The 19,047-nt window shown below is 42.7% G+C and overlaps 2 protein-coding genes across 55 annotated transcripts in view; one reads left to right on the top strand and one right to left on the bottom strand.

The window, feature by feature from the left end:
* Positions 1 to 1,180: 1,180 nt before the first annotated feature.
* On the top strand, positions 1,181 to 9,925 carry LOC135205092 (uncharacterized). 50 transcript variants are annotated; one of them, XM_064235402.1, is made up of 13 exons: positions 1,181 to 1,273; positions 1,767 to 2,146; positions 2,232 to 2,374; positions 2,488 to 2,530; positions 2,747 to 2,889; positions 2,951 to 3,006; positions 3,199 to 3,226; positions 3,348 to 3,459; positions 4,033 to 4,116; positions 4,403 to 4,486; positions 4,848 to 4,903; positions 5,072 to 7,057; positions 7,115 to 9,925. In XM_064235402.1, exons 2-12 carry the CDS (start codon positions 2,018 to 2,020, stop codon positions 5,379 to 5,381), a joined length of 1,188 nt encoding a protein of 395 aa, XP_064091472.1. In that variant the 5' UTR covers positions 1,181 to 1,273; positions 1,767 to 2,017; the 3' UTR covers positions 5,382 to 7,057; positions 7,115 to 9,925. The 50 variants fall into 50 exon arrangements, 21 of the variants coding, with proteins under 21 accessions (XP_064091472.1, XP_064091471.1, XP_064091466.1 ...); XM_064235401.1 differs by having other exon boundaries at positions 4,375 to 4,458; XM_064235396.1 differs by having other exon boundaries at positions 4,375 to 4,486; positions 4,792 to 4,903.
* Positions 9,926 to 14,799: 4,874 nt separating this feature from the next.
* LOC135205091 (solute carrier family 15 member 2-like) overlaps positions 14,800 to 19,047 on the bottom strand; it is an 83,695-nt gene continuing 79,447 nt past the window's right edge. For all 5 annotated transcript variants that reach the window (XM_064235391.1, XM_064235390.1, XM_064235392.1 and 2 more), the window contains 2 exons: positions 17,356 to 17,463; positions 14,800 to 15,319 (listed from right to left, as the gene is read on the bottom strand). In XM_064235391.1, coding sequence (XP_064091461.1) covers positions 15,119 to 15,319; positions 17,356 to 17,463 — 309 coding nt within the window. In that variant the 3' untranslated portion in view covers positions 14,800 to 15,118. The remainder of the gene's footprint in view (positions 15,320 to 17,355; positions 17,464 to 19,047) is intronic.

Here is a 19,047-nt window from a genome sequence, read left to right as displayed (position 1 = left end):
GTGACTTTATAACCCTTTCATTCTGTTCATAACACTTTCAATTCTGTTCATAACCCTTTTAAATTCTGTAAATTAAATTCTCTATATGACAAAGGGTCCTGTGCTTCATTTAGTCTCTTGGATATATAAAAGGGAGTTTATAAGTGTCATTGAAGTATTATTTTGTTGCGACATGCAGAATATGGGATGTGTGCCAGTTATAGGTAACGCTATGTCAACGTAGCGAGCTTTGTGGTGCAAGGGTAATCAGCTTAATTTGGTTATGAATGAAGATGAGAAACTTATAGGTAGAAATAGGTGAATATTATTGTTGATATATACTGTACTTATACTCAATTTGTATAGAAGGCATCACGTAGCAGAGTAGGTAGTTTTAAACAAAATGTAGGTATATCAGATGTGAAAGAACAGTTGTTACCCTTATATTTATTTATTTATTAATTTTTTTTGGAATCTAGGCAAATCTTCTGAAGAACCAGTTACGAATAGTTACTCTTCGTAATGGAAGTGTTAGAGGCTAGATGGTGTGCTTCTATATTAGATCTGTTCTGCCAGAATGACTACACAGAGTTTTCGAGCATTGTTACGAAGAGTGACTTGGCCAGGAGTTGAGGGCTTTTGAAAAGGAAAGGAGTATGATTTATCCAAGGGGCTGGTCACGATTACTGGAGGACACAAGTTGTCCATTGTATTGGCAGATCCTGCAAGTTGCTTGAAAATCGTTCGATGCTTGTAGTACTGAGGAAGACTTCGTGGTGCTGCGAGAGTATCGTTGACAGTGAGCACAACTTGAGTTTCAAGTTCCTTCTTTATCTTAATTGCTTTTACTGGATTATAACATGATTAGTTACTTGATATAAGAGTTGATTATTAGGATTTGCCTTTGTTTTTTAATAGGAATGTAGGCACAGACTTATAATATCGTAATTGTTTTGTTGGTTTATTTGGGAGTTTTTAAAAATTCTAGGTGGAATAACTTGTATTATTATTATTGCAAGCAGCTGTAAGGATGTCGTGGGTGACACAGCAAAGAGAAGAGGATGTTGGATCGGAAGTCATTCGCATAAAGATGTGAAAGGGAGAAATAGTGTGATTACCTCTGAAGCCTTCTTGGTTGGTCATTTTTGAAAGTCGTATAGGTTACGTTAAGTAGGTTAGAAGGTGCCACAGGCCTGCCGTTGGAAATCCTCGTCTGCTAGTTTGTGAGACGAAGTAAAATCCCCCTCTGTATCATTCGAAGGAAGGCGGCTAGTTCATTTGAAAGTGTACTTCTGTAAGTATTGCTCTCTCTCTCTCTCTCTCTCTCTCTCTCTCTCTCTCTCTCTCTCTCTCTCTCTCATCTCTCTCTCTCTCGTGCCAGGGTAGTTTTTTTGCTTTTTTAATAGGAAGAAGAAAATTTAATTTTTATAGATGTGGTTTGCTCTTAATTCCCCCAGATAGTAATATGTCTTGACAAAATGGTTGGCAGTTTTGTGGTGTGGGATTGTAGGAAAATCTGTCTGATTATAAGGGAAAATTAAATGCTAATTGTCCTCTATGATGATTTTACAGGAGTCAAGCCTATTTTTGGACTATTATATAGAATTATTTGGCATTTTCATGTTTCCAGTTCATTTACTGCAGTTAATATTTGTTGTTTTCTTGCAGTTTTAATCAGTTTTTTTTTTTCAAGTTTTTAAAGTGAAAATTACCCAATGCCCATGAATAGTATGTTAAATTTGCAATGTGAGCTCTGAAAGTTTTCACATAATTCTTTTTGTTAAAAGGGCCAGGTGTGGATGGTGGTGGTCTGCAGAAGGGAAGTGTCCTTTTGAGTGGTCCAGTGCGAGAGTGGTGAAGGCCCTGTTGGTAATTGTTCAGGCAGCAGTCCCTTGGCGGAGTCTTGTGGTCAAGTCTGCCGGCAGGCTTAACAACATGGAATCAGTTGGTTATCCTTCAGAGGGGGCAGGCAGTATGCAGTCATGATGAAGACTTGTTAGGTGGTCCAGTGAAAGAAGCTCGTGGTCTGCAGTCCTGTATGAGTTTGGCATCTGTGGTCCTTTGGGAGTGGCCAGCTGTAGAAGTTCTGTGGAAGTCATTGGTGCTCGAGGGTTTGTGTTTCATAGTCCCGTGGGAGAGGTTGGCAATCGACGGTCCCGTGGGAGAGGTTGGCAATCAACGGTCCCATGGGAGAGGTTGGCAATCAACGGTCCCGTGGGAGAGTTGAGGCGATTGACGGTCCCGTGGGAGAGGTTTGGCAATCGACGGTCCCGTGGGAGAGGTTTGGCAATAGACGGTCCCGTGGGAGAGGTTGGCAATCGACGGTCCCATGGGAGAGGTTGGCAGTCGACGGTCACGTGGGGAAAAGTTGGCAATCGACGGTCCTGTGGGAGAGGTTAACAATCTATCGTTGTGTGGTAGGGGGCATTCAAACGTCCTTGGGAGGTTGGCATTTGGACGGGTCCCGTGGGGAAGAGGTTGGGCGGCAATTCGCGATCGGTGGGAGAGGTTGGCGGCATTCGACGATCCCGTGGGAGAGGTTGGCGGCATTAACGGATCCCGGGGAGAGGTTTTGGCGGCAGGATTCGCCGATCGGGAGAGGTTGGCGATCAAACGATCCCGTGGGAGAGGTTTGGCGGCATTCGGACGTCCCGTGGGAGAGGTTGGGAGCATTCGAGGATCCCCGGTGGGAGGTTTGGCGGCCTTCGACGATCCTTGGGAGAGGTTGGGCAGCATTTCGACGATCCCGTGGGGTAGGTGGCGGATTCGACGATCCCGTGGGAGAGGTTGGCGGCATTCGACGATCCCGTGGGAGAGGTTGGCGGCATTCAACGATCCCGTGGGAGAGGTTGGCGGCATTCGACGATCCCGTGGGAGAGGTTGGCGGCATTCGACGATCCCGTGGGAGAGGTTGGGGCGGCATTCGAACGGTCCCGTGCCGAGGTTGCATTCGCCGGGTCCCGTGGGAGAGGTTGGCATTCGACGGTCCCGTGGGAGAGGTTGGCATTCGACGGTCCCGTGGGAGAGGTTGCATTTTTTCGACGGTCCCCGTGGGAGAGGTTGGCATGCGACCGGTTCCCGTGGAGAGGTTTGGATGGCGACGGTCCCGTGGGAGAGGTTGGCATGGACGGTCCGTGGGAAGAGGTTGCAGCGAGGTCCCGTGGGGAGATGTTGGCATTTCGACGGTCGTGGAGAGGTTGGAATGACGGCGTGGGAGAGGTTGGCATTCGACGGTCCCGTGGGAGAGGTGGCATTCGGGAAACGGTCCCCGTGGGAGAGGTTTGGGCATTCGACGGTCCCGTGCGGAGGTTGGCATGCGACCGGTCCCGTGGGGGAGAAGTTGGCCATGCGACGGTCCCGTGGGAGAGGTTGGCATGCGACGGTCCCGTGGGAGAGGTTGGCATTCGACGGTCCCGTGGGAGAGGTTGGCATTCGACGGTCCCGTGGGAGAGGTTGGCATTCGACGGTCCCGTGGGAGAGGTTGGCATCGACGGTCCCGGCGAAGGTTGGCATTTCGAAAGTCCCTGGCGAGAGGTTGGCATTCGGACGGCGTGAGAGAGGTTTGGCATTCGCGGTCCCCGTGCTAGAGGTGGCATTCGCGGTTCCCGTGGAGAGGTTTTGGATTCGAACGGTCGTGGGAGAGGTTGGCAATCGACGGTCCCGTGGGAGAGGTTGACATTTGACAATCCCGTGGGAGAGTTTAACAATCAACATTCGTGTGGGAGAGAGCATTAGACGGTCCCTTGGGAAAGGTATTCGACAGTCCCGTAGAAGAGGCTGGTAGTCAGCGGTCCCGTGGGAGAGGTTGGCAGTCAGCAGTCCTGTCGGAGTGGTGGGCATTCAGCGGTCCTGTGGGAGAGGTTGGCAGTAGGCGGTCCCATGGGAGAGGTTGGCATTCGACGGTCCCGTGGGAGTGTTGGGCATTCAGCGGTCCCGTGGGAGAGGTTGGCCGGCAGAGGTCCCGTGAGAGAGGTTAACAATCAACGGTCGTGTGGGAGAGAGCATTCGACGGTCCCATAGAAGAGGCTTGTAGTCAGCGGTCCCGTGGGAGAGGTTGGCATTCGACGGTCCCGTGGGAGAGGTTGGCATTCGACGGTCCCGTGGGAGAGGTTGGCATTCGACGGTCCCGTGGGAGAGGTTGGCAGTCAGCAGTCCTGTGGGAGAGGCGTGGGTATTCAGCGGTCCTGTGGGAGAGGTTGGCGTTCGACGTTCCCTTGGAAAGAGATTGGCATTTTGACGATCCTTTGAGAGAGGTTGGCATTTGACGATCCTGTTGAGAGAGGTTGGCATTCGACAGTCCGTGGGAGAGGTTGGCAATCGACGGTCCCGTGGGAGAGGTTTGGCATTCGACGGTCCCGTGGGAGAGGTTTGGCAATCGACGGTCCCGTGGGAGAGGTTGGCAATCGACGGTCCCGTGGGAGAGGTTGGCAATCGACGGTCCCGTGGGAGAGGTTGGCAATCGACGGTCCCGTGGGAGAGGTTGGCATTCAGCGGTCCCGTGGGAGAGGTTAACAATCAACAGTCGTTTTTGGGAGACAGCAGTCTATCGGTCCCTTGGGAAAGGTTGGCATTCTACAGTCCCGTGGGAGAGGTTGGCGTTCGGCATTCCCTTGAGAGAGGTTGGCAGTCGGCGGTCTCGTGGCAGAGGTTAGCGTTCGATGATTCTGTGGGAGAGGTTGGCATTCAAGCGGGTCACGTGGAGAGGTGGCCGGCAGAGGTCCCGTGAGAGAGGTTAACAATCAACGGTCGTGTGGGAGAGAGCATTCGACGGTCCCATAGAAGAGGCTTGTAGTCAGCGGTCCCGTGAGAGAGGTTGGCATTCGACAGTCCCGTGGGAGAGGTTGGCAATCAACGGTCCCGTGGGAGAGGTTGGCATTCGACGGTCCCGTGGGAGAGGTTGGCAGTCAGCAGTCCTGTGGGAGAGGTGGGTATTCAGCGGTCCTGTGGGAGAGGTTGGCGTTCGACGTTCCCTTGGAAGAGATTGGCATTTGACGATCCTGTGAGAGAGGTTGGCATTTGACGATCCTGTGAGAGAGGTTGGCATTCGACAGTCCCGTGGGAGAGGTTGGCAATCAACGGTCCCGTGGGAGAGGTTGGCATTCGACGGTCCCGTGGGAGAGGTTGGCAATCGACGGTCCCGTGGGAGAGGTTGGCAATCGACGGTCCCGTGGGAGAGGTTGGCAATCGACGGTCCCGTGGGAGAGGTTGGCAATCGACGGTCCCGTGGGAGAGGTTGGCATTCAGCGGTCCCGTGGGAGAGGTTAACAATCAACAGTCGTTTGGGAGAGAGCATTCTATGGTCCCTTGGGAAAGGTTGGCATTCTACAGTCCCGTGGGAGAGGTTGGCGTTCGGCATTCCCTTGAGAGAGGTTGGCAGTCGGCGGTCTCGTGGCAGAGGTTAGCGTTCGATGATTCTGTGGGAGAGGTTGGCATTCAACAGCCCCATGGAGAAGTTGGCGTTCGACGTTCCCTTGGAAGAAGTTGGTGTTTGACGTTCCCTTGGAAGAGGTTGGCATTCGACGTTCCCTTGGAAGAGGTTGGCATTCGACAGTCCCGTGGGAGAGATTGGCAGTCGGCGGTCCTGTGGGAGAGTTTGGTGGTTGGTCAGTTGGCCCCGTAAAAGAAGCTGGTGGTCAGCCTACCTGCGGGAGAGGCTTGGGGATGGCATACTTATGGAAGAAGTTTTGGGTCCTTATACCTGTGGGAGAGGCTGGGGTCTTCTGTTCCTGAAGGAGGGGCTGGCGGTCGGCTGTTCCCGTTGAAGAGGCTGGCAGTGGGCTGTTCCCGTTGAAGAGGCTTGCTGACGGTCGGCTGTTTCCGTTGGAGAGGCTGGTGGTCGGCTGGAACATTCCCGTTGAAGAGGCTGGCGGTCGGCTGGAACGTTCCCGTTGAAGAGGCTTGCTGGCGGTCGGCTGTTCCCGTTGAAGAGGCTGGCGGTCGGCTGTTCCCGTTGAAGAGGCTGGCGGTTGGCAGTCCCTTTGGAGAGCGAGCCTGGCAATCGGTGGTCACATGGGAGAGTGTGGCAGACGGCAGTCCCGTGGGAGGTGGCAACAGTTGATGGTTCTCAAGGAAGAAGGTGGCAGCTGGGAGTTCTCGTAGGATAAGGGGGTGGTCAGCATACCCTTGGGAGAGGCTGTGGATTGGCATATACCCTTAGGAGAGGCTGTGGATTGGCATATACCCTTAGGAGAGGCTGTGGATCGGCATATACCCTTGGGAGAGGCTGTGGATCGGCATATACCCTTGGGAGAGGCTGGGGATGAGCATACGCTTAGGAAAGGCTGTGTATCAGCATACCCTTGGGAGAGTCTTGTGTATCTGCATACCCTTGGGAGAGGCTGTGAATCTGCAAACCCTTTGGAGAGGCTGTAGATCAGCGTACCCTTGGATAGGCTGCCGGTCAGTGATTGTTGTGGGAAAGGCTGCTGGTCAGTAGTTCCCATGGGAGAGAGCCTGGCAGTCTATGAGTTTTGTAAGAGGGCCTGGTGGTTGGCGGAAGGCGGGCAAATGGCGGATACTGTGGAAGGGAAGATGCTGGCAGTCGACAGTTTCTGTAAGAGAGGCTGGCAGTCAGCCGATACTGTGGAAGGGGAGACGCTGGTGGTCGACAGTTCCTGTAGGAGAGGCTGGCAGTCAGCAGATACTGTGGAAGGGAAGACACTGGTGGTCGACAGTTCCTGTAGGATAGACTGGCAGTCGGCGGTTACTATGGAAGAAACTGGCAGTCCGTGATTCCCAATGGGAGAGGCTGGCGGTTGGCTTTTCCATGGGGAAGGCTTGCGATCAGAAAATGCCTCTTCAAAAAGTTGGTCCCATATGAGAGGTTAAGGGTCTTGTGGGTGAGATTGGCATTCAGCGGTCCTATGTGAGAGGCTGGCCTTTTGCCATCCTGGGGAGAGGTGGGTGGGCAACAAACATTGGGACATTAATTTGGGGGAGGCTAGTGGTTAGGGTTCCGTGGGAGAGGTTGGAGTTCGGCAGTCCCGTGGGAGAGGTTGGAGTTCGGCAGTCCCGTGGGAGAGGTTGGAGTTCGGCAGTCCCGTGGGAGAGGTTGGAGTTCGGCAGTCCCTTGGGAGAGGTTGGAGTTCGGCAGTCCCTTGGGGGAGAGGTTGGAGTTGGCAGTCCCGTGGGAGAGGTTGGAGTTCGGCAGTCCCGTGGGAGAGGTTGGAGTTCGACGTTCCTGTGGGAGGGGCATCGCAGAGGCTAGCAGTTGACGATCCGACGGTCCCTTCGGAGAAACCTCGTTATGCGTTGCAGTCCTATAGAAGAGGCGGTTTTCAACCGTAATCCTCGGGAACCTGTTACTTGTTCTGGAGAGCCATGCAGTTGGCTTTTGTGAAGACCTTCTACTGTCGCTGAAAAGAGAAGTGCGTTGTGATTTCTACTGGTCCTGCGAAAGATCCTATAAGGCAACAGCTTTGTGGATGGTGATCCAATGGACAAGTCTTGTCTCTGGTTAGTATCATGGAAGGAATTATCTGGTGGAAGTCGAGTGGAAGAATGAATCAGTTAGCGTGTGCATGTGGTCGTCCTGTTGAAGAAGTATTGTAATTTTATGTACACTCGGCAAGGAAAGTTAAGATACAGTTTTTTTAAATCTTCGGACATACATTGTTCAATAATGCCACACCTGGCAACTCTTGAAAGGGGGCGGAGCTTCAAAATCATAGCGATTGTTGCTTTCTAGATTTCCAACAACTTTACACCATAAAGATTCTGTTGAGGTCCTATAATCATTTATACTTGAATGTAGAAACAGGCTCTATATTATTCGTTAATGTTGGTTTGGTAACGTCAGTTGAGGGTAGAATATCGATCATCCTTTTTTAAAACCTACTGTGAATCCTTATTTATAAGTAATATTTGACACTAAACACGTTAAATTCATACGTAATTGAAGACTGATCTTAAACAATGAGAGAAAGTGTTTTAAAATTTGGGCAGTACTTGTGGAAATCGTGAGGAACAATACAGTAAAGGATGAAATATGACGATAGAGAGAGCGTGCGCAAGCTTAGGCCTATCGATAGAGATACTTAATTAATTATATTTACTTTGAGAGATTAATGATGATATTTTTTCAAATGTTTCAAAAGTTGGAGAGAGAGAGAGAGAGAGAGCGCATGCATAGGCCTATCTGTAGAGATACTTAATTCATTATATACTTTGAGAGATTGAGTGATAATATTTTTTCAAATGTGTTTTAAAAGCTGAGAGAGAGAGAGAGAAGCAAAATTTGCTCATGTGAAAGCTTAGGCCTATTTATAACTACTTAATTTCATATTTTCTTTGGGAGATTGAGTGGTAATATATATATTTTTAAAGTATGTTTTAGAAGTGGAGAGAGAGAGAGAATTATAGTACTGGTGACGGGGGAAAGGCAGAAGAAAATATAATGAATTAAGTATCTCTGTCGATAGGCCTATGCTTGCGGGATATGATATGACTGCCAAGGTCGTGCTGCACTATGCTAGATAAAATTTGAAGGATCATAATATTCAAGTCAATTTTCTAAGAAATTCTTACCCTAATCTTGATTACATTCGACAGTTGCCGTAGCATTCAAAGATTGTAAAAAGATGTGGAAAATGTTAAAATGTTAGACACAGGGTGCGGTCATTCTTGCTCTCTTGATATAGTCTTGACTTTTGAAAATCGGTTTTCATCCACAAATCATTCGCGAAAAAAGCTGTGTTAATTCGAAAAAAGCTGTGTTAATTAAAAAATATTTATTACCACAAATAACTCAATATGTATTGCACAGGCAATTAAAGTTTTATATCGTGGAAGATCTTTCAGCCTTGTGGCAAAGAAATGCAGTCGTGTAGGGCTGTAGGCTACTACGAACTGCTCTGTAATGGGAGCATATAGCCAGAAAATCTTTGAGCTAACTTGCTACTTTAACCTTGATTAAGATTTATATTTAAAGACAGTAGCTTTGTAAACAGCAACTAGCATTCGATCCATGTCAACATCAAAGTAATCAAAGTGTGAAATCCGTTACGTAGCCAGTATCCAGTGACTTGCACTTTCCTGCTCGGTGTTCTAGGGCTCCTCCTCACATCATAGAAAACGCTCTTGCGGATGCAACTAATTTGTTCAACCTACCTTAGCTGTCGCAACATTGAGTGCCATTGACGTCAGCTAACTTTAATCCCTTTGGAATACAAACATAAAATTGTAGAAACTAAAATAATTGCATTCACCACTTATGATGAGGCAATATACCTCCGTTCATGAAGCAAAACTAGTAATTATTGTCGTCGTGATACATAGTACTAAAATCAGAAATTCACATTCTATCTACCAGATCTCTATGAACGAATCCATCTGAGATATTCCAATTACTTCGGACATATATCGTGTTTTTAAGTATCTGAACGGTTTCGTTTTGCAGTTTTAACTTATATGATATAATTTGCAGTATATTTTCATATTCTAGAGTAAATTTAGCGATATGTCTTTTCAGTAAAAACAAATGGGAAATTGGATGAACGAAAGCTAATGAAAACTGTATCTTCAGTTTTCTTGTCGAGTGTACATCATATTGTGTGGAAGAAGTGTGGTTGTGGTACTTTATTTTTTTTATTATAGTAGTTATATCCACATGTTGACTGAATGTCTTATATGAGAAAGCTTTTGCATGAGCTAGTCTCTCATGTGATGTGGTAACTGTATTAAAATTGTTGTAGTTGATAAAGTTTTGTAAAGTTAATTAGTAAAATTGTAACTTATTGGTAAAAATGTAACCTCAGCAGTTAACATATTGCCGTGTTATAGTTTCTAGTGTTGTATAGTTGTACATGAAGTGATAAAGCTGAAATTTGTGTAATACAGTTTTGTTTATTCAATTGTTTTGTAGTAAAAAGACAAATTTGTTGTATTTTCAGGCGAATGAGATCTTCAGAGTTCTGGAGATAGAGTTTAATAAAAAAAATAAATCAATGATGATGTATTTTTATAATAAAACCTCTTGTGCTGAAATGTGAAATTATGAAATAATGATCCAACAACAATAATAATGTGTTAAGGATCCACTTTGCTGGTGAAGTTATGGTTTGACAATTAACTCAAAGGTAAGACTATTTTTTTTTCTATGCAGTTGAAACCAGTACGAAGAAGTATATCGGTGCAACAAATGAAAGTGTCGAAAATTGTGCAACTTTGTTTCTTGAGAATTTGACCAGATTTTTTAGGTTAAGCCTGATATGGCTGGGCTATGTAATCAACGTCATGAATTCTGTGATGTTCATTATACTGTTGTACTGCTCATATTTTCCCTAAGAATTTAACAAGTACCCAAGGCTCCATTTTGTTACACGATTGGTTGGGAGGAAGAATTTGATCCTTCAACATATACTAAAATACTGAAGGTTGAAGAGTTCAGAAAGCCTGATAACTGCAGTAGTTTGAGGACCTGAAGGTCAAGTGGAGAGGATTTAACATAGAAGATCAATGCTTGTGGTAACTTGAGAGGCACAGCAAATGGAAGAGCATTTGGCAAGGTGAGTGGAAGTTGTCACGATGGCCAGAATTGCAAAGTGCAAGAGTAATGGAAGTCTCAAATCTCCAAGGATTGTTGAAGGACCAATGATGTTGAAGGGTGACCCTTCGGAATTAGAACATTAGATCCAGAAAATGGTTGTAAACACCCTTGAGTAATGCCTACAGTCGTCCACATGAGGTACTTTTATGGCACTACCCCACTTTGTTTAAGGAAGGTTCTGCAGCTACCAATATTTCAAGCATACTGTACCAGTGGTAGGTTTGTCAACCATTTTTGGATTTTGTTTTAATGTTGCCTTTCTAACTTTTTATACAGTAGCATAGTGTAGCTGTATACTGTAGTAAAAACAAAATACTGTAGAGGGAATGAGCCAAAGCATACATTACTTAGGGTTGTCAAACCGTTTTTATTTAAAAAAAAGAAAAGGTCAGAAGGTAAAATAACATGACTTTACACTGCAGAACTTGAAAATACGGGGTCAAAAATTGTCAGAAGGATATTCCATAATATTGGTCTATGAGATATTCTGATTATCACTCTGGTCAGTGAATTCTGCAAAGTGTGATTAATTTAGGATCGTCAGAGTTATCAGGTGCTGTAGAGGGACCAGGTAGGGATATACTGACAAGGAACTGGAAAGGACTTATAGGTGTAGGTTCCCAAGTTTAATTTTCTCTCTGTAAATTACAGGATAGCATCGTAAGTACCTCAACAACATGGGTTGGCAAGTTGTGCTAAAACAAATGCTGTATAAATATTACTTGTAAGTCGCCCCCCCAAAAAAAAAAAAAAAAAAAAGGACTTGTTTGGTCATCCTCCATTGATGGCAATCCATGTATAATTAGCAGGCAATCTATGGAGTGACATTTTTCGTTTCATGTTTAGGCACTGGATATTCTGTAGTAGAGGCTTGGTTTATTGTTTGATTGATTTATAAATTTTAGACATACACGCCAAGCACTTGGGTAACTTGGACCATTCAGCGCTGAAACAGAAATTGACAGTATAAAGGTTTGAAAGGTTTAAGAAGAGGAAACCTCAAAGTAGCGCTATGAATTAATTGTTAGGAGAGTGTTAAGTAAGATGGAAGAAAAAGAAAGAATTTAGGTACATAGAAAGGAATGAAGAGTTCCAGCTAGTGGCCTAATGAATGTTGCAAAGTACCTCAAGTAATGCCTATATTGCACTGACGGCATTATGACCCCCTACAGGATAGGGGCTTGGATGAGACAGTGCTGTGGCAGAGATTTTTAAACCTAAATGGAATTAATGTAGGATCAATAATGACAGGTTTGAGGATTGTGTTCTGTGGAGAGAGTGGTAGACTGAATGGGGTTGGCAGAGGTAAGGCAGGCTTGGTCTGAAAAAAGGGATTGCTTCGGAAGATTAGTGGGAATTGGTGTTACAGTCAATTGGTACGATCCTTGAAGAAGCGCCTCAGCGGTGTGGTTGGTATGGTATTAGCGTCCTACCTCGGTGGTCGCGGATTCGATTCCCAGCCATTCCATTGAGGAGTGAGAGAGATGTATTTCTGGTGATAAAAGTTCAATCTCGACGTAGTTCGGAAGTCATGTCAAGCCGTTGGTCCCGTTGCTGAATAACCACTGGTTCCATGCAACGTAAAAGTACCATACACACAAACAAACAAAACAATCCTTGAAGATCAGAATATTTAATGACTGCATCACAACTCTTTATATCGAGTGCTCATAGTACCCTTGTTTTTGCTACTAGCTTTTAAGAGGAAGCGAGTACTTTAGTGATGAATACTGTAGCATCCTTTGTGTTCAGGTATCTTTGAAACAAAGATTTACCAAGATGTGAGAGCCAGTAGTATTTCCGTGTTGGAGTTAGAACTTTATTCAACCAGGTGTTATAACGTAGTTGCTGGCTCAATTAAAAGATTGATGTCATGTCTATAATATCTGATGAAGTGATTACGATAATAAATACAAGAAACATTCAGAATCAAAGTCTTGCAAAGCCTTTTGTGGTTATTGTGCAAGGCTGCTTGTAATTGTAGCCTTTAACCGCTCGTGGAACGAAGTCCTCTGCTGTCCATATTTTAAGAAGGAAAGACTATCATTTTTTAAAACAGACTTGTGTGAATAACTAGTTTTTAAAACATAACCTGCCTCATTACTCAGTTTATGCAGTTTTAAGTGATTAAATATGATGGTTTTTAAGGAAATTTCAACACAATGGTGGATAAATTAGTAGGGTACAGTATTTTCACACCTGTGATTGTGCACATTGAGAAAAGGCTGTCCAGTATATGTTTCTTAAGGCAATACATACTGTATGCCATGCCTGTTCTGAGTAGCTTAGTGTTTGACGAGCTGTCGGGTGCCATAATTGTTGTCATAGCCCCTTTAATGACTCAGGTATTTTTGTCTTTCAGATAAGGTATGGAGAAAGCTGGTGTTTTAGGTGATTTGTCAAGTTGGATATATTAAATTGCTAGGATTTTTAGTTTTATATTTGATGCCTTTTGGCAACAGCTAAATTTTGTAACTTTATACCAGTTTAAATAGCATTTAGTTGACAAATTATAATGTGAGTTCATTCTGCATTTTAAGCCTGTTGTTGGTTTTGATTTATATCTAAACTAGGTGGCTTCAAGTAAGTCTTATGTTTCAGGCAAGAGAAAGGATGAGTGTTGAAGATGATGGTCCATTGGTATTTTTTACAAACTTCTCTCTAACCTGCTTTGTCCGTATTCTTGGCTGGTAGATCTGTCAGGTTTTAAAAATTGCTTCTGTAGGTATGTTCAGTTATGATTAGTTATCCAGTTTATTTGTAGTTATCCGGCATCATAAATGCCAGGGACATTGACATCAGATACCAGTTGTGAAAATAGATTATGCAAAACCTGCACAGCTTTTACGAACAGTGCTTAACAAAAACCTGAATTTTGTAGTACTTCAAAATTGGTGTCTGCATACAAACCTATCATTTATATATGCCCACATTTGGTGGTTTTCGATGTCATAGACACTGCAATCTTTTTTTCCAGCTGTCAGAAATTATTAGTAGTTCTGCCTGTATAAAACCTGGAGCCTTGGGTACCTGTCCGTCACGTGCGTCAATTAGAGAACAGGGGTGCCAAGATGTTGAAAATAATTAAGGATGTTCTTGTATGAAAAAACCTGCATTGTTTTGAAGAATGCTCATTCGAGGTGCTCCTGCTCCGCTGTCTGGAGCAGTGACACTCGGTTTGGAACTGAGCTTTGCACATGGAGATATTGAGAGCAGTCTCATACTCAAGGCTGCTTCTGTTCAAGACAACAGACAGCCATCCGCAGTTGTGGCAGTCTAAGATGCAGATAAATCCATTCCGGAACTGGTTGGGTAAACCCTGTGGAAGGGGACTCTTGAAGCAAATTTTCAGTAGGAGATATAGGGGGAGTCAACGCCTCAGACAAAAGCTTGTTCCTCCTTCTCTAATGCCCTTAGATCAAGGAAGAGTTATCACAGACAAAGAAGCCTCATCCGATGGAGTATCAGCACAGCTTGTAATGGAGGGAGCATTGGCATGTTTCTTTAGTGTGTGATGCTTGTAAGCCCTCTTTTGTGCACTTACCAAACACTGAGCACATCTACTGTGGGGAACATTGTTTCCCTTTGATTGCTGGATCTGATTTACAGAAGACATAAAAAAGCTGCAAGGAACCCACTCTAAGCACTCGATGAGTATGGCGAGGTTGAATGAAAAGGCACTACTGAATATCTCCACAAACATAAAAGTGATGGAGAGTTCAATCCACTTAATCTTAACTCGCTAAATGTGATGGAATCATGACAAAGTGACAAAACCGAAAACAGAATAATCCACTACTGTGTAACAGGCGAGAGATCTCATGACTACGTTAATAAAAGACAAGCCCCGAAAGAAGTTGAAATTGGGACTGACCTACAGAATGAGGATAATGTTCTCTTATGGAACACCTTGTGATTATGGAACTATTGACCATGGGCATTCAAGGCAATAACTTTCAAAACTTTGATATCCACAAATCACTACTAGTACAACCCACCATTAGAGTAAAGAATATTTGATTGAGAATGTACAGCATATTAAAGAATATATCTGATATCCTGGAAGAGTAACTCAGGATACATCTGCATGTGACAGGTTTGGTCTTGTGCATAGAGTCTTGTCTTCCAAGATTCAATAAGTTGGCACAGTTAGAGCCACTGCATGAAAGTAAGGCTTTTTATGAAATTTAGGTTTGTAATGAATAAATTTTGCCTGATTAAGTGGGGTTAATTTGTTTACAAAGCTTCTTTTTAAGGAAAAGAAAATTCCAACAATTAAGAACTTTTCATATTCAGGTTAAACCAAAGGGACACATAGAACATGCATTTTTTTATAAAAATAAAAATTTTCATAGATTAAATCTTTATGTATTCTCTGTAAACGTGGATAGTTCTGTAATAGGATTCTGAATACGTGATGTAGTAAAAGATTTTCAAAAAACAAAAAATTCTTAATAGCAAAACAACAGTAGATTTTTGTTAACACAACTAATCTGGGAAACGATTATCACAATCATAATTGTAGAAATCAAGTGAGAATAAGTGTAATAATTTGACTTGCAACCCTGAATTTCACATAAACTAATGTGGATGTTACAACTTGGTTTCATCATCACAGAATCCTTCATTTTCTTTGCCAGCGGCAGCAACGGGAGGTCTGTCGTCGTCTGCTCTCGTGTTGGTGTTGGTGCGCTCTTCTTTCACTTCGTCCACATACTTATAATTGAAGGCCAAGGCAGCAAAAATGACCATGTCGACAAACATCAGTCCAGCAAACAGGAAGAACTCCATAGACTGAAATATAAATGTGCATTACTTTTTCCGCTTGGTACATAGTCAGCGTCTATACAAGATGATCCCTTTATCATTAAGGTAAGAAAAACATTTTCCAAAGTCACGTGTCACATTGCATAGTGTAAGTACGTACTACTACATAAAAACTGGCTGAAAACTTTCAATAATATTAGTAAAAACCTGTCACATAACATTTTTTCCACACAAAAACTGGCTGAAAACTTTCAATAGTACTAATGGAAACTTGTCACATAATATTTTTTCTATACAAACATCAAATATGTTGTCTAATATCTCATCAGACTACTCTGCTTTTGGATATCCCTTGCCTGTCTAAAATGAGTTTCTCTACCTCCACTCTTGTCATTTCTCCTTACTTATCACTCGAACAACTGTCTGCAAATTTTCGGATTTTGAGTTATACATACTTTCGAATTTAGCAACTCTTCTTCTATATACTAGTGTTTAGAAATTGTAAAAAATGTTTTTCGCATTCATAATCTAGGGAGAGTGAGAGTAACTAGAATGAAAAATGCACAATATATTGTCATTCCAATGTTTACAAACTATTATTGTATTTTTCTCAGACTTCGGTTTTTTGCAGTTATGGTGTTGTTTGAGGTACTGTTTGGATAGACAGATAATATTTACACACATATTTGTAAAAAGCATGCTTTTAGCTTCATTTTGAAAAAAAAAGAATGATGTCATAGCATAAATATTAACGGAAACATGAGAATGTAAACATTGAACAACTTAAATCGCGTCTTTCTCGGATTTCAGTTTACATGGCAAGTGATGATGCCTTCAAGTTTCATAAGATTCTTTTTTTTTTTCCCACAAAAATATCTAGAAAGATGATAAATGAAGAGTTACCGATGGTTACCAGAAACAGTGAGCTTAGGGGCTAAACTTTAAGACTTTTAGAACTTTCTTATCAGGGCTTTCTACATTTCCATTCGTGCCCGTATTTAGCAAAAATTGTCATTAATGTATGTTGAATACTTTTCATAGACATTTAAATGCATGTCAATGTTTATACTATCACAGTTTAAGCTTAAAACATGATTGTTCCTAGCATTAGCTAAAAAATCTCTGCCTATGTAACTCCAATTGTTTTTACTATTTGCAGGTACAACTAAGAGTTTGGGCCTCTTTCTTTACAAGGTAATAGAAGTACAAGTTAAAGGGGTCACAAAAAAGAAAAAAACTTTGCAAGACCTACCTACTACAACAGGAAACCTCAATAGCTTGTGAACCAAAGGATTTTATATTGTGAGAATATTACAACTGGTTTATTTCAAAATGGAATGATTACAGTTGCAATTGTGAAAATTGTAAAAATTTTACAATCATTAAATACTGACAAAATAATTTGTTTGTCTATAGGCTGTGCTGTGCCTGTACAGTGTAGACATGATATGTATGTCTTTATCAAAGACTTCAGTGGAATGTTGGCCACTTGTAATACATAAGTATGCATGAACTGTTGCTAGAGAGAAAACAAGTGTATTACATAATACAACTTCTTATTAATTTTCAATATTTTTGGGTTTTACTTTGAATTACTATCATCATTTTAAATATCCAAAGGCTTTATTATTTATATACATTTTTGTTGAAATATATAATTACAGTAACTGATTTATTTAATAAATGATACATTTGTAAATGTTTGTCTACTTATCATCCATGATGTTGATATTTTTTTACTATTTTCACAGTAATAAGTTTGATTTACCTTGTTTTTGTCACATTTAGGCATGAGGTTTCCTTACCTAAGATTAATATTGTTTCAATATATAGTACACCATAAGCAAATCACACTTAGGTCCCCTACACTCCTGCTCTCATTTCTACTGCCTAAGAAATAATTTCTGCTGCTTAAGAATTGTAGAATATATCAATAAGAAGTGTATGGAGAATCATGGTATAAAAAATACCTCTAGTAAATTCAAACTAGCAGTAACACCAGTCAAAATTTTTAAAAGCCAGAACTATCATTCCTTATTTCTATAAAAATATATAAAACTTACCTGTCTCTTAACAAACTTGGCCTCTGCTACAACTACAACAATCAAGTTCCCAAAGGCTGTAGTTAAAAGCCAAGCAGCTTGGAGGACAGACTTCATTGTAGCAGGTGCCTGTGAAACAAATTCAAATAAATATCAGAGGTAAAAGGATCCCAATTTTTCACATTTTTAGCCTCTTATTACTCCTCTATTCATGTTAAATAAAATTAGAAACTATTAAATAAGAGTACAGCATAAAATCACATTGGAAGCAAATTAATTTTCTGTATATCCATTTGAAATAAGCTGAATGTATAAAGGTTTCAATAAAAATATTAAAAACCAAAGGCCAACCAAGAAAAACTACCACCACATTCATCCACATTAAATCAACACCCCCTGCCCTGTTCACAAAAATGATATTGTCATGTTACAATAAAGTTTTATACATACTTACCTGACAGATATATACTTAGCTATAGACTCCGTCGTCTCCGACAGAATTTCAAATTTCGCGGCACACGCTACCGGTAGGTCAGGTGATCTACCGCCCTGCCCTGGGTGGCAGGACTAGGAACCATTCCCGTTTTCTAATCAGAATTCTTCTCTTCCACCTGTCTCCTGCGGGGAGGCTGGGTGGGCCATTAATAGTATATATCTGTCAGGTAAGTATGTATAAAACTTTATTGTAACATGACAATATCATTTTTATACATTCAACTTCCCTGCCAGATATATACTTAGCTGATTAGCACCCATTGGTGGTGGGTAAGAGACAGCTAACTACTGAAATAGACAGGTAAACAACATATGTTGTAGGTATTAATAAACCTTGGTTCCTACCTTATTAGGCTGAAGACTTCGCGGCTACTGCCTTGGAGTCTGCTTAGCCTCAAGAGCCTCAGCGAGATATTGATCTATGGCTAAGAGTTCTTGTGGGTCTGCCAATGGGGTCTTATCCACTTACTCGGCAGAGCCTAAAGGCCTTTGTCATTGGGTGCTATTCCACTAACATGACAATACACCTTGTTCAAGGAGCACAACACCGATCCCGATCACCTGATCCTAACATCCATGTTAGTTCTAAGATTGCAAGGAGTTATCCCCGAACTCCTTACAAACGACCAAAAACTCGAAACATAATTACACTTTCATTTTTACAAAATATACAAAAAAAATTTTTGTACTCCCCTACTAGCCATACATACCCTTGATCCCCTACCAGCAATGACACTATGCTCCCGTGCGACATCAGTGAGCTTGCTAATAGAAAACCAAGCACATATCTGACAAGTGGGTTTATGTACGATAAAAACACAATAATTAAGGATCAGTCTTTGCTCCAAGACCCAGCACTGTATCTGCTGATACAAATGGACCTAGAGAGAAGCACTTCTCATAGGTCACTCTCACATCCTTCAGATAATGAGATGCAAACACTGAATTGCACCTCCAATACGTAGTCTCAATGATATTTTTAAGAGACATATTCTTTTGGAACGCCAAGGATGTTGCTACTGCTCTCACCTCATGGGTCTTGACTTTTAGAAGACCGAAGGATTCCTCCGAGCAGTTCTTGTGAGCGTCCGTAATTACACTTCTCACAAAGAAAGCTAAGGCGTTCTTGGACATGAGTCTTTTGGGGTTCTTCACCGCACACCAAAGACCTTGTTGACAAGCTCCCATCTGTCTCTTCCTCTCTAAATAAAATTTAAG

This window comes from Macrobrachium nipponense, chromosome 48 (genome assembly GCF_015104395.2).
Source record: "Macrobrachium nipponense isolate FS-2020 chromosome 48, ASM1510439v2, whole genome shotgun sequence".
NCBI classification, from domain to species: Eukaryota; Metazoa; Arthropoda; class Malacostraca; order Decapoda; family Palaemonidae; genus Macrobrachium; species Macrobrachium nipponense.
Note: the sequence above shows the minus strand (reverse complement) of the source record. Positions and strands in the feature narration are given on the sequence as shown.

Coding starts and splice junctions, on each gene's coding strand:
- LOC135205092 (XM_064235396.1), top strand. CDS start 2,018: ATGAGTTTGGCATCTGTGGTCCTTTGGGAGTGGCCAGCTGTAGAAGTT. Junction 2,375..2,487: donor TCGACGGTCCTGTGGGAGAG/GTTAACAATCTA, acceptor TCGGTGGGAGAG/GTTGGCGGCATTCGACGATC. Junction 3,007..3,198: donor TCGACGGTCCCGTGGGAGAG/GTTGCATTTTTT, acceptor GGCGTGGGAGAG/GTTGGCATTCGACGGTCCCG.